A 13,387-nucleotide genomic window follows, 5' to 3' on the forward strand; every position below is an offset into this window, starting at 1 on the left:
ATTTTATTCAACAATCAATAAGATAAACATACACAGAAGTACTTCCCCCATCACAGCTATTCATTCCTGTTTTCCTGCTCACTCTCTGCAGAGCAGGAAGACAAGCTTCCTTACCCTGAAAAGATTTGTCTTCATGTGGCTCTGCAATTGGGGGTAAAGAACACAGATGAAAAGACTAAGGAAACGGTGACTGTGGTTGTTAGGAGCTCGGACTTTGAAGTTAAGACTGACCCAAGCACAGACTGCAGCTCCACGACTTACTGCAATATTAGGCAAATGTTTCTTGCACCTTACTGTCCTTATGTGTGAAAGTGAGGCATGAAAGTGCAGACTTCCTGGGCTGAACTGGATGGGGCTCTTCAAAGTGCTGTTTCTGCAACATTAAACACGATGTATGGCTCAATATATGATTGTTGGAATAGTCAGGGCTCAAGCAAGGGTCTGGTACATTGTCTCTTTGTCCTGAAAGGAAGCCATGGCTGTTGTCCCATCTCTGACCTCCAAGATGCTCAGTTCCTCCTTGCACTGTGTGGGGTAGGTCATCTTCAACTGGACAGATGTACATAGTACTGGAGGCCAGCAGACTACATGTGACCACCTCATGGAGAGCACAGGGAATTGTGGGAGAAAAGGATGCAAATGCCCACTCATGGTTTTTTTTATTTCTTGAAGGTGGATGAGTCCAATTGTGACCAGGAGCTGCTTGAACTGCTCGTGGATGCCAAGCTGTTCGTGAAATGTATCTCCACACCCTTCTATCCACGTATTGTTGGTCATCTTGTGGCCACCAAACAGCAAGGAGGCTGGGATGCAGAGGAACTGGCTAGACACCTACAGGAAGCTGGTCATGAAGCTGAAGCTGGGTCCCTCCTTCTGACTGTGCAGGGGACTCACCAGGCCTTTAGGACTTTCAGCACTGCCCTTAGTGCAATGAGACAGTGGATGTGAGCACAACTACCCATGACCCTGCTCCTGGCAGTAGAGTGCATCAGGCCCCAAAGCAGACCATGTAGCAGTTAATTGTTGGCATCTCTGACAGTCACGAATAAAGGTGCATATAAGAGGCAAGCGGATACCTCTCAGTGCTTTCTTGATGGGTTAACATACTCTTGTTATTACTGTTGGGTTTTTGTTGTTTTTGTTTGCTTGTTTGTTTTTGCCTTTTCTGGGAAGAACACAGTTAACTGAATGTGAAGCTGTAGCTCAGGAAATTAGAAATGGTGGCATGTTGTGTGAGAGAGTGTGGCATACCCAGTGGCTTGGCCAGCTGCCATAGTCTGGAGGAGGAATAGTCCTGTGTTCAAGGCTCAAGATGGTGGTCTTCCTCCCCAAACCTTGAATCAGTCATATGAAAATCAGTGTTATATTTTATAGCTCACATAGTTACAGAGTATTGGATGAGGGTTTGTGTAATGAGTCTTTCTCTGTCCCGCCAGACAACTCCCAGATAATGACATGGAGACTTATTAATTATAAAAGCTCGACCTTAGCTTAGGCTTGTTTCTAACTAGCTCTTATCACTTAAATTAATCCATTTCTATTAACCTACATGCTGCCATGGGGATTGTGGCTTTTACCTTTCTTCCTGCATGTCCTGCTTCCTCCATGTTGGGCTGGCACTTCCCACTTGTTTCTTCCCAGCACTCTCTCTGTCCGGAAGTCCCACCTATACCTCCTGCCTAGCTTTTGACCATTTAGCTTTTTATTAAACCAATCGCAGTAACATAGCTTTACACATTGTAATCAAATATCTCACCACAGTTGTGGATATGTGAAGCTCCATCAAGTACCTAGTAAAAGGTTTAAGTAATACTGATTGTTAATACTAATACTAATTGTCCTACCTGTTAACTATTAAGACTATGTGAATGTTGACTCTAAGATGCAGCCAGATTATCACTATCAACACATGGGGATGCTAATCAATTGGCATGATTGGCAACATAATCATATTAAGGCTGACACATTCACATGTCCATAAAGCCACAGAAGGGATGTTGCCCATGGTGAGGGGATAAGGACTGTTACACATGATGCACTGGTACTTGCTCCTCCTGCCCAAAACACATGACCAAGAACAGCACCTATGGCCCAGTGCTCTGCGCTTGATTTTCAAGAGTCTCATTCAAACCTCGAAGCAACAGCCTAGGTCATGGCATGTCCATTGCCATCGCTATACTATGACTCAAAGATCCTCCACCCTGCTACCAAGAAATAATTTAGGGGATCATAGCTGGTAATCAATAGGTATAATCTACATATGGATGGGGTGACATTTTATTAGTCTTTTGTCGTAAAGAATAACCTGGAAGAGGCAGCCCCTGGTCAGTTTTCAAATCCCCGCAAAGCCAGTAGGATGACCATAATTTTGCTTCGTGTAAGACTCTTCCTTGTGGCATACTGGAGTAGAATGTTTACCGCATCACATCCCAACCCATGTACCCATCTAGGGCACACCAGCTTCTAAGGATGTTGTCTCTTCACCTGGTGGTCTGTGTCACCACCGGTATTCCCTTGTTCCTACTCCTCTAGAAGCAGCTGTGCAGTCTAAACAGAAAACTCCAGTTACCTTTGGCGACTCCCTGCTAAGTCCACTTTCCCAACCCATGGCCTTTGAGTTCCTCTCCCCAGCTTTCAGCTAGCACAGACTTGAGAAAGACTGTCATAAGCCTCAAATCTGAGCAGAAAGGGGTAACCTGTGCTTTGACTCAATATCCCTGTTTATCTGAAGCCACATTTGGAAAGTTTAGGCAGTTGCTTTGGGTGGAGGACAAGAACAAAGTGCAATGAATTCACTCCAGATTGGATAGCACAAAGTTATAGAATAGGTCCAGAATAGAGTTGGTCCCTGCCTTGGTGTTCAGAATAACAACCATAAATGCCAAGTGGAGTAAGATGGCATGTCTTTATGGTTAAGAGTCCATCAGTTTTCTCTGGCTTTTCTCTTTGAAAACAAAGCAGAACAAGAATGGCTGCAGTGGCCTCCGGATGTACAGCGTGAGACCTGGGATACAGCCACAGATGAGCCGGTGTGGCTTTGGAATGGCCTTGCTTGCATATAAAATAGCCTAGGTGTGAATACAGACTTTCAAACAGCCTACTTGTTTGTATGCCTGGGTTTCCTCCTCTGTAAGTAGGAGTAATAGTATCTACCTCAGTTTACTAAAGTTGTTTCATTCAGTCATGATGAAAACCTGGGATTGGCTCAAAAACAAACCTTGGCTACAGTGCCATGTCCATCATGAAGTGTCTTAGACCCTCTGCTGAGCTACCTGCATGAACTATATGACACTCTCCTGTTTTCCATTCATTTCTTCTGATGAGTACCAGGCTGGACTATACAGGCCCTATCTCAAATTAAAACAACAATAGGTTAATAATGGTATTTCCAAACTCCCATCTCACTGATCACTGGGGAGCCTCCACGCAAACCCTCCCTGGTGGCCCAGCTTTCTCCTATGTTTGTGATCTAACCACACTGACATTCTCTGTAGACAGCTACTATTATAATATCACTTAACTAACTCGAGAGCAAATCAAGGACTCTTGAAGTGTTAGCAGCCACTTTTGAAGGTCGCCAGGCCAGGGGTTACAGTGAGCTAGGATAACTAGACTCACTCAACCAAGGGTAATTGAAACACTGAGCCTGAACCTGGAGTCCTTCACCCCACACTCTGGCCAGCAAATGGAGTCAGAACCTCTAAGGTGGTCTTCCAGAGAGTCCCCGGCCACTGCAAGTAAGGGAGCTTAACTCTCTCCCTGACTTCCTTTCCCATGTTTTCCACCTGTCAGTCACTTGCCTTCATTCAGAAGCAAATTGAAAAACTCATTCCCAGAGAAAAACTGTCATTGTCTTAGGCATTCTCCAGGGCTGATTGATTAAAACTTAAGTGGATGTGGAGAGCCAGAATGTTGCAGGTCCTGAATCAAATTGTCTTGTGCTTTCTCTAGTTCCCTAAGTAGCCATTTATTGCTCACCTGTCTATGACATGACATTCTTGTGACTATCAGTCAAAATCCCCCAACAAAAAGCATTTTTTTGTTTATGGGCATTTTGTCTGCATGTATTTCTGTGCACCATGTGTATGTGTGATGCCCACAGAAACCAGAACAGGGCATCAGATCCTCTTGGACTGGAGTTACAGATGGTTATGAGCTGCCATGTGGGTGCTGGGAACTAAACCCAGGTCCTGTAGAAGAGCAGCCAGTGCTGTAACCACTGAGCCATCTTTCGAGCCGTCCTGGAGTATACAAAGACTACCATGACCAACTTGCTAAGATTGTCACTGTATAGCATCTGAAACCTATAACAGAGACTTGCCAGCTTTGCTGTAGCCCATTTAGCTGATGTTTCCACAAATGCCTTTGAACAGTGCTGGTTTATGACTTTCTGTGTTCTACTCTGTAAAATGTTCATGAAACAGCTACCATGTTGAAGTTGCCATGGAATTTAGGGTAAGTGGAATCTGTGGTCCCAAGCCATTCATTGCTCATATTTGGATCCAGGATAAACTTAGTTACTCCCTTTTAGGTGAGAGATGTGTTTTCTTTGTCATAAAAAGGCCCCAAATCAGTCCTGTTTCTCCCTACCAGTCCCATTGTGGAAGAACTACTGGAATGTGATAGTTCCATTTTGCTGCTGACAAAAGCAATTTAGTAGAGTGTTGTAGTCTGAATAAGAACCACCCCCCCCCCCAGGCTCATAGATTTGAAAGCTTAGCCATCAGGGAGTGGTACTACTTGAGAGGGATTAGGAGGTGTGTTCTTGTTGGAGGAAGTGTGTCACTGAGGGTGGGCTTTAAGGTTTCAAAACCCAAGCCAAGCCCAGTGTGTCTCTCTTCTTGCTGCATGTGCATCTGAATGTAGAACCCTCAGTTACTTCTCTAGCACCATGTTAGCCCATGTGCCACCGAGCTCCCTACCAGGCTAATAACAGACTAAACCTTTGAAACTGTAAACAGCCTCAATTAAATGTTTTCTAAGAGGTGCCATGGTCCTAGTGTCTCTTCACAGCAATAGAGCAGAGCACTGACTAAAGCAGGAAGAAAGGGTTTATTTCAGCCCACAGTTCCAGATGATGGTCTATCATTGTGAGGAAGTGAGAGCAGGGACTTGCGGCCTCTAGTCTTATCGTCATCAAGAGCAAAGGGAGAATAGATGAATGCATGCTTAGTGCTCAGCTCACTTTTCTCTACTCCAGATCCCAAACCCAGGGGATGGTGATGCCCACAGAGGTCTGGGTCTTCCTGTATCAATCAGTATAATCCAGACAACCTTCACAGGCCAATCCAATCCAGACAGTCCCTCATTATGACTCTCTTCCCATCCTGGGTAACTCTAGGCTGTGTCAAAGTGACAACTAGAAGTAACTGTCACAAAGAAGCTGGTGTCTTTGTTGCCCGAGGCCATCTGCCACACTCTGGCTCTCAGGGGTAGGTGTGTTGGACTGGCTTGAAGAAGAAGGGAACTAATGTTGGAAAGAAGTGAAAAGGTCTGTGGCATATTCAATCAAAGCCCAATTTGGATTGGGAGATAAGGTTGTTTTGTGTTGGGGTTTGGTTGGTTGGCTGTTTTTAATCAGCTGCATTTGGTCCCTGGGTCTGAATAGCAATGTCCCCTGGAGGGACAGGATGAGTTAAGTTCTCCATCATTTTCAAAAATGAGGTCTTACCTTTTTTTCAAAGAAAATTCATTATGATAAACCTAGCAGGAACTCATTCAAAGGCAAGCTAGCCCTGTGCTATGGAGCAAGCTGGGGTTTCTATACTTAACTGTAAATGCTGAAGCTCCATGCTCATTTGGCTCCAGCAGCTGGGGATTCAGTCACTCTTCTTTAATAACTCAGAGTCATTAAAAACTGAAGATGGCTTATGCAATGGGAAAATAGACTGAGGCCTGTTCCAGGGCTTGACAGGAAGAGAAAAGGGCTTCTTTGAATACCCGTGCTGTGGCTTTCTTCACCATTGACAGACCTGAGCTGGCAGGCTGGTTTTCCATTGTGATGAATCCAGAGCTCTTCAGTATGAGGGCAGGCCTTGCACACTCAAGAGCACTAGAGGATAACCTGCAAGTCCAGGATCACACACACCAAACAGTTGCTGGTGAAATGGGAAGTTCATGCCACTCTGGGGCTGGTGTTGGACTCCTGGGGCATGAACTCCCTGGATCTCTGGAAGGCTGCCTGCAAGCACCCAGGCCCATTCCAGAAACTAGAGGCTTTAGAACATAAGCAGGGGAGAGAGCTGTGTGATTTGATGCTGGTAGGTTCTGGAAACAGGAATTATCCTAATACTAAAGAGAACAGAGGGACATCTAGATGGGAACTTGAACCCTGTTCTGATCCATCCTTAGCTTATTGATGTAGGAGTGGGCACTGTTTTTGCAAGCAGCATACCTGTTGCTGAAGCACATACTAGACAAGAGCAGGTCTATGGATCTAAAGTCAACCTGGCTAATTTTTTACGTTAGACACCTTCTTTGCTTGTCTTTCTCTGTATCTGTTAGCTACCACACCTCCTCCTTGTAAGCTCCTTGACAAGAGGGAGTCAGGGGAAGGTGGACCCAGGCCTTGACCTTGCTCAGCTCACATGGGGAGGCCAGACAGGAAACTGAAACCCTAAGATTGTACCCTGACTGTTGCCTGTGTCATCATCGGACACTTGAATCATGACTCTCTCTGCACCTGAACTGTGCTAGGCAACATTAGAATCCTGCCCTTCCAGGAAGAAGACAGACATTCAATTTGCCAACCAGGAGACTTAGGACAGGCCTATGTCTTCCTACCATGTCAAGGTCTGCTGTCTTCTGGTTAAGCTGTAAGACAGAGTCCAATGGCTCAGGTCCTGTGTATGCTCTGCAGACTCAGCTAGCTTCTCTCATTGGGAAGAGACTGGGTTGCTCTGAATATGAGAAGTTTGCATCCATACTCAGCTCCATCTGGACATATGAAGTTTATATCACACTCCACTCCGTCTGGATAGGTGAATTTTGTATCACACTCAACTCTGTCTGGATACGTGAAGTTTGCATCCACACTCATCAGTGTCTGGGCATTCTCTTTTAAGAACCTCACTTCCTTTGGCTCTCTTTGTCATTAGTCCTACTGTTTTCAGCTTACCTTTGCCATGAGCTGGGGGGGGGGAAGTGTACTGCTGTCACTCAACAAACTTGCTTGCATCCATTTCTTTTATACCTTGGCTAGAAAACTGTTCTAGCAACAGAACAGCATAAGGTACAATATCTTGAGATACTGCATATGTGTGTGCAGGAAGTTGTCAAGTTTGGTGGCATGCACAGTGACCTGCTAAGCCATCTCACTGGCCTCGAGTGAATGGTGTCTTCTGTCAGAAGGAAAGGAAGTACCATCCCCATCTGTGTATAAGAGCTGCTTCATGTCACATAGAAATCCCTTGTAGGTAACCCTCACAGTGACCCTATTACATACTATTTTTCATGTATTTCTATGGAGAATCATGAGGTTCATGGAGATCAAACAATGATGCTAAATCATAGAGAACTGAGCTGGTACCTGCTTGTCTCCTTGTCCTCATCTGTGGTGCCATGTTCCAAGCAGTGTGTGTGTGTGTACATCGTAACCACTTCAAGTATGTAGTGCTGTAATCTGAAGTCTTTACTTTGTACAACCCATCAATCCTCAGAATTTTCCCATCTTGCAGAATTAAAAACTTTATACCCATTAAACAGCTTCCCATCTCCCCTGACCCCATTGGATCTGATGCTGACCTGGTGTGTGTGTGTGTGTGTGTGTGTGTGTGTGTGTGTGTGTGTGTGTGTGTGTGTGTGTATGTGTGTAGGTGGACCTTTTTGTACTGCCAGTAAGCTCTGTCCTGCAACCCAGCTCCCAAATAACCACACAGAGTTATTATTAATTATAAATGCTTGGCTGATAGTTTAGGCTTGTTACTAACTAGCTCTTACAACTGAAATCTATTCGTATTTCTTATCTACACTTTACCACATGGCAGTAACTTTTTTCAGCACAGCATATTGATCTGCTTCCTCTGTGTCTGGCTGGTGGCTCCACCCTCCTTCTCTAAGACATTCTCTAAGTCTGGCTCTCCCACCTCATCTCTTCCTGCCGAGCCATTAGATGGTTGGCCCTTTATTAAACCAATGAGAGTAATACATATTCACAGTATACAAAAGTATTATTCCACAGCATCTGTTTGTGGGTTTGAGTGAATGAGTGCAGTGCCTATAGAGGCCAGAAGAGGGCACCAAGGATTCCCTTGGAGATAGAATTACAGGTAGTTGTGGGTCAGCCAATGTGCATCCTAGGACCTGAATTCAGGTCCTCTGTGAAGGCAGCACACACTCGTAACCACTGATCTATCTCTACAGAATCCATTTTCTAATTCTTCACTCAGCTAAAACAATATTTTTCCTAAAAACCATCTACTTCTGGGAGTTAAATAAAAGTATTGAATCATAAGGGTATTCACCTTTATGCTTTATTCTCTATATCTTTATATCTTTAGGGTGTTTTGTTTGTTTATTTGTTTACTTTTCCTGTTGTGGATAAAATACCCTGACAAGAGTAACAAGGGAAGAGTTCATTTGGGCTCATAGTTCTAGGGGCATACAATCCATCATGGTGAGTGTCTTAGGGTTTCTATTGCTGTGAAAAGACACCATGACCATAGGAACTCTTATAAAAGAAAACATCTAATTGGGGCTAGCTTACAGTTTCAGAGGTTTAGCCCAATATTGTCATGGTGGGAAGCATGCCAACACACAGGAAGACATGGCACTAGTGAGGTGGCTGGGAGTTCTATATTTGGGTCCACAGGAAGCAGGAAGAAACTATGAGCCACTGGCCTGGCTTGAGCATCTGAGACCTCAAAGCCCTCCCCCATAGTAACACACTTCCTCCAGCAAAGCCACACCTACTCCAACAAGGCCACACACTCCCTATTATCTTATGGGGGCCATTTTCTTTCAAACCACTACGTGGAGAAAGGCATGATGGTAGACAGGAGGAGGGATATCACATTTGTTACCACAGTCAGGAAGTAGCTAGAGTACTCTCTTTCTCCTTTTTATTAAGTTCCAGACCCAGTCCTTGATATGGTGCCACCCAGTGCCACTCAGCTAATCTAGAAACCTCCTCACAGGCATGTCCAAAGATGTATTTTCTCCATGATTTTTGGTCCGGTCAAGTAGACAGCTAATGCTAGCCATCACAGCTGTGTACATTTCTGTTGCTAATTTTGTACATTTTAGGCAAACTTAGAGGTCTATCACCTGGTTTTTGTTTGTCTGTTTGTTCACTGTGATGGTTGGCAGTCAAAAGACCACCTGTTCAAAGCTGTTCAAAGCTTTGATTTTCCAGCTTTCCTTTCTCAGTCATCTCTAGCAGGCCCCAGCTGTAGGGTTAGTAAAAGTTCCATAGTGTTTTGCTTTGGAGATAGACTTAGATTCCTACATCAGCCTCTGTCCAGCATTTTCCCATGAGTCTGGGGAGACCTCCTCATTTGGTGGATCCAGCAGCACTGATGAACACTTTCCCCCCTAGCCCCGTTTTTGCAATCAAGGAGAGCAGTGATTTTTCTGCCCCAAACCTTGGCAGCATACTGGGGAATGTCCAGTCTTTAGTTCAGCCTTTGGTCTGGTTCCATTTGCTCTAGGAGAGAGTATAATCATCAAAGTCTACAGCAGGTACTCTTCCTAACTTCTAGCATTGTATTCTCCAAGCATTATCTAAGTATCTGGGCTGGACTGGGAGCGAGGCTCCTGTTTGTATCCTGACTAACTAGCCAAACTACTGTTTCCCCTGGACCCCAAAGTGTTGTCTCATTTGCTTCTTACAATGACCCTGCAAGATAAGTGTTTTGAGTTCTCAGTCTACAGAGGAGGAAGCTTCTACAACAGCCAGCTGAGCCACTGCTCCCAGCCCTTCAGGGATCCAGCAAAAACCCCCACTGCCACCCCGTGCCTAGATTCCTCCCTATTGTGCAAATTACAAATATGGAGCCAGGTAAAAATACAAGGGAATTTAATAGGAAAAAGCCTTACTTACAGAATGACCTAGCCAGTGACAGGACAGCAGTAAGTACAGCAAGCCAAAGATGAAAGCGAAAGAAGGAGCCCACCATATGAGCGTCCCTCGCTCTTAACCTTCCCTATGTCACCCTGAAATTACAGCATCCCCTGAAATTCTCCTTTTAGTCTAAAAGAGGATTAAAACTTAACAGTGTAAAGTATCCAAAATTAACAATCATAAAGGTGAAATAAAAGAAGATACAACAATCTGTTTATGTCACATCCTAACTATGTTTATTTTAACTAAACCCTAAAATCATCTGAAAGAGGTGTCTAAGCCTGAACACCTCCTTCCAATCCCAACCATAAACAATAGGAAGGTATCCCTAACTTGGTATATACACTATCCTAAGTGATAACAATGGGGGAAAGTGGGCGTAGCATTCTCCAAGTTACTTCCTGCTGAAACGGGACAGCAATAGCCTTGTGGGGTCCTGTAGGAAGAAAATGTTAGTATAGTGAAAGTCTTGAATGGATTGTATCCAGTCCATGTTAGATGGGATTCTCTTGATTGAAGATCTCACTTGAAATCCTCAACTTGATTGAAGTCAGTACCCGAAGCTCTGGCCAGAGTGTCAGTTGAAACGGAGCAAATTGGATCCAGTGTAGTCAAGGAGGTGTGGCCCATTTCTTCCAGGGTATCCAGGGATTGCTGTCATGCAGGTCTTCACTGGTTGTGTGGGACTCAAACATAAAAGTTAGTAGAAAAATGTTTGCTTGTGTAAGTATATATACTAGAAAAGACAACCATAGGAGCATAGCAATTATGAGAGGGTGTACACCTTGAAAGGAAGAGCCAAGAAAAGACAAAGACAGTCCCCAAATTCTTCTCTTATTCTGTATTACATCAATTGGCTTCTTGATACAATACAGAAACTCTAAAGTTTAGTTAAACAATGTGCTTGGATTTTAGAAGATGAAAGCCAAATCCACCTCTAAATCCAGCATTGGTTTAATTGAATAGGGAGTAGGAAATAAAGAGAAATAGAGTTCTTTGAGAGACAGCTGTAAAGTTTACCATATGGCATGTTCCTTTTGTTTGATGGTTATAGCTACCTTCTCTTCTTAAGTATCTATCCATGCAGTGTCCTTTGACTTCTGGAGATGAGGTTTCCTGTGAAGATAAAAGCAAAACACTTCCCTTTCCTTTGGGAGGTTTCTATTTAGTTTATGAGATATACCTTAGTAGAATACCTGTCATTTCTCCTCATTGAGAGGTTTTTCCTTTTCAACTCGAATCTTGATCAACTTTGATGGTATCCAAAGTTTTCCTTCTCCTGTGGAAACCAATGCAAAACCCCTACCCCAACATAACACATGTCCTGGTTTCCATACAGAGGTTAGTACATCTTTGAAGTATACCAGCTGATTCAGTTCAGCAGTTTTTTCCATAGTCCAGTGTCTTTCTGCAGCTGTTTGTCCTTTTTCATTGGCATTAAGAAAGTTTAGTGTTAATAAAGCATTATGCAACCTATGTTTGGTGGTGGGGGGGTTAGTCTTTCAAGCTTGTTTGTTGAGCATCTCCTTTAGTGTCCTATTAGATCTCTCAATCACTGCTTGTCCTGTAGGATTGTGTGGTATATCAGTGACATGCTTTATGTTATGATATTTGAAAAACTGTTCCAATTTTGTGAAGACATAAGCTTTAGCATTGTCAGTTTTTATTTGTGCAGATATACACATAACTGGCATCACCTCTAGCAGGTGTTTAATAACAGAATCAGCTTTTTCAGAGTTAAGAGCAATAGCCCATTGGTCCCCTGAGAATGTTGTCTATAGTATGATGCACATATTTCAAATTTCCAAATTCTGCAAAGTGAAAGACATCCATCTGCCAAACCTCATTTCTCCGAATGTCCTTAGGATTACAACCTGCTGGCAATGGAGTTTGATTATAAAAGGAACAAGTAGGACAGTTTCTCACTATCTCTTTGGCTTGTTGCCAAGTGATGGAGAAGTCCTTTTTCAAACCTTTGCTATTTACATGATGTTTCTTATGAAATTCTGAGGCTTCTAGCACGCTCCTATTAATAAATGATCAATCTCATCATTGCCTTGTGCTAGTGGACCTGGCAGACCCGGATGGGATCTGATATGTATAATGTATACGGGATTACTTCTGTTTCTGATTGTTTCCTGTAATTGTATAAACAGTGAAATTAATTCTGTATTATCAGGAATAAATTCTACAGTCTCAATGTGTAACACGACTCTCTCTGCATGTTGAGAATCAGTAACTATATTAAGAGGTTCTGTAAAAATCCATGAGTACCATGAGAATTGCATATAATTCTGCCTTCTGTACAGATGCATGGACTTTGAACTACTTTACTTACTTCACCTGCTTTATCACCTGCCTTACCTGATTTGTTGGCATCAGTGTAGAAGGTAAAAACTCTAGAAATGGGAGTTTGTCTTAAAATACATAGAAGAATCCAGACTGTCTATTTATGAATTTAATTTGGTCAGTTTGGGGATAATTGTTGCTAATCATTCCCAAAAAAGTCAGTTAAGAGCTATTTGACAATATTCATTATCCTTCCATAAGGAGGAAATTTCCTCATTAGTTAAAGATACTATAATTTCTGCTGGATCTTTTCCAGTCAGTTGACAGTCTTAATTTGCCCTTTGGAATCAAATCAGAAATCTTTTCTATATATGTCTTTAACTTTTTATTCTGTTTATGTGGAAGAAATATCCACTCCAATATGCTGTCTTCCCTCTGCATCAGAATCCCAGAAGGGTATTCTCTGGATGGCAAGATAACCAGAATACAGTCCAAATTAAGCTTTGTCTGATCTACATGTGCATCCAATATTCTGTTTTCTACCCATTGTAATTCATTTTCTGCCTCAGCAGATAATATTCATGGACTGTTTAGGTCCTTATCACCTCTAAGAGCCATTTTTAAATGCTTTAGGTCATGTCCTTCTACCCCAATAATCATCTGTAATTGAGGAATTTTCCCTAATGATTTCTGAAGAGAATTAAGAGTTTGATAATGATCCCTTCTAATTTGTACCTGTTGAGGTTTGATTCTTTGTAAATCTATCTTGTAACATAAAGAGTTAATAGAATCTCCTCTTTGTATCTTTTCTGGGGCAATCTGTAACCCCCAACGAGGCAGAACTTCCTTCACCATTTCAAACATATGTTCCAGAGTTTCCTTATTAGAATCTGATAAAAGAATGGTATCCATGTAATGATAAACAAGAGATTGTGAAAATTTCTTATGAATTATTTCCAAAGGTTGTTGTGCAAAGTGTTGACACAAAGTAGGACTATTTAGCATTCCTTGTGGCAAAACTATCCACTGATATCTTGT

The 13,387-nt window shown here is 42.9% G+C and overlaps 1 protein-coding gene across 6 annotated transcripts in view; it reads left to right on the forward strand.

Moving 5' to 3' along the window:
- Positions 1–1,068, forward strand: part of Nbas (NBAS subunit of NRZ tethering complex) — a 275,006-nt gene extending 273,938 nt beyond the window's left edge. For all 6 annotated transcript variants that reach the window (XM_027424647.2, XM_027424648.2, XM_027424650.2 and 3 more), the window contains one exon: positions 673–1,068. In XM_027424647.2, coding sequence (XP_027280448.1) covers positions 673–948 — 276 coding nt within the window. In that variant the 3' untranslated portion in view covers positions 949–1,068. The remainder of the gene's footprint in view (positions 1–672) is intronic.
- Positions 1,069–13,387: the final 12,319 nt, after the last annotated feature.

This window comes from Cricetulus griseus, chromosome 7 (genome assembly GCF_003668045.3).
Source record: "Cricetulus griseus strain 17A/GY chromosome 7, alternate assembly CriGri-PICRH-1.0, whole genome shotgun sequence".
NCBI lineage: Eukaryota > Metazoa > Chordata > Mammalia > Rodentia > Cricetidae > Cricetulus > Cricetulus griseus.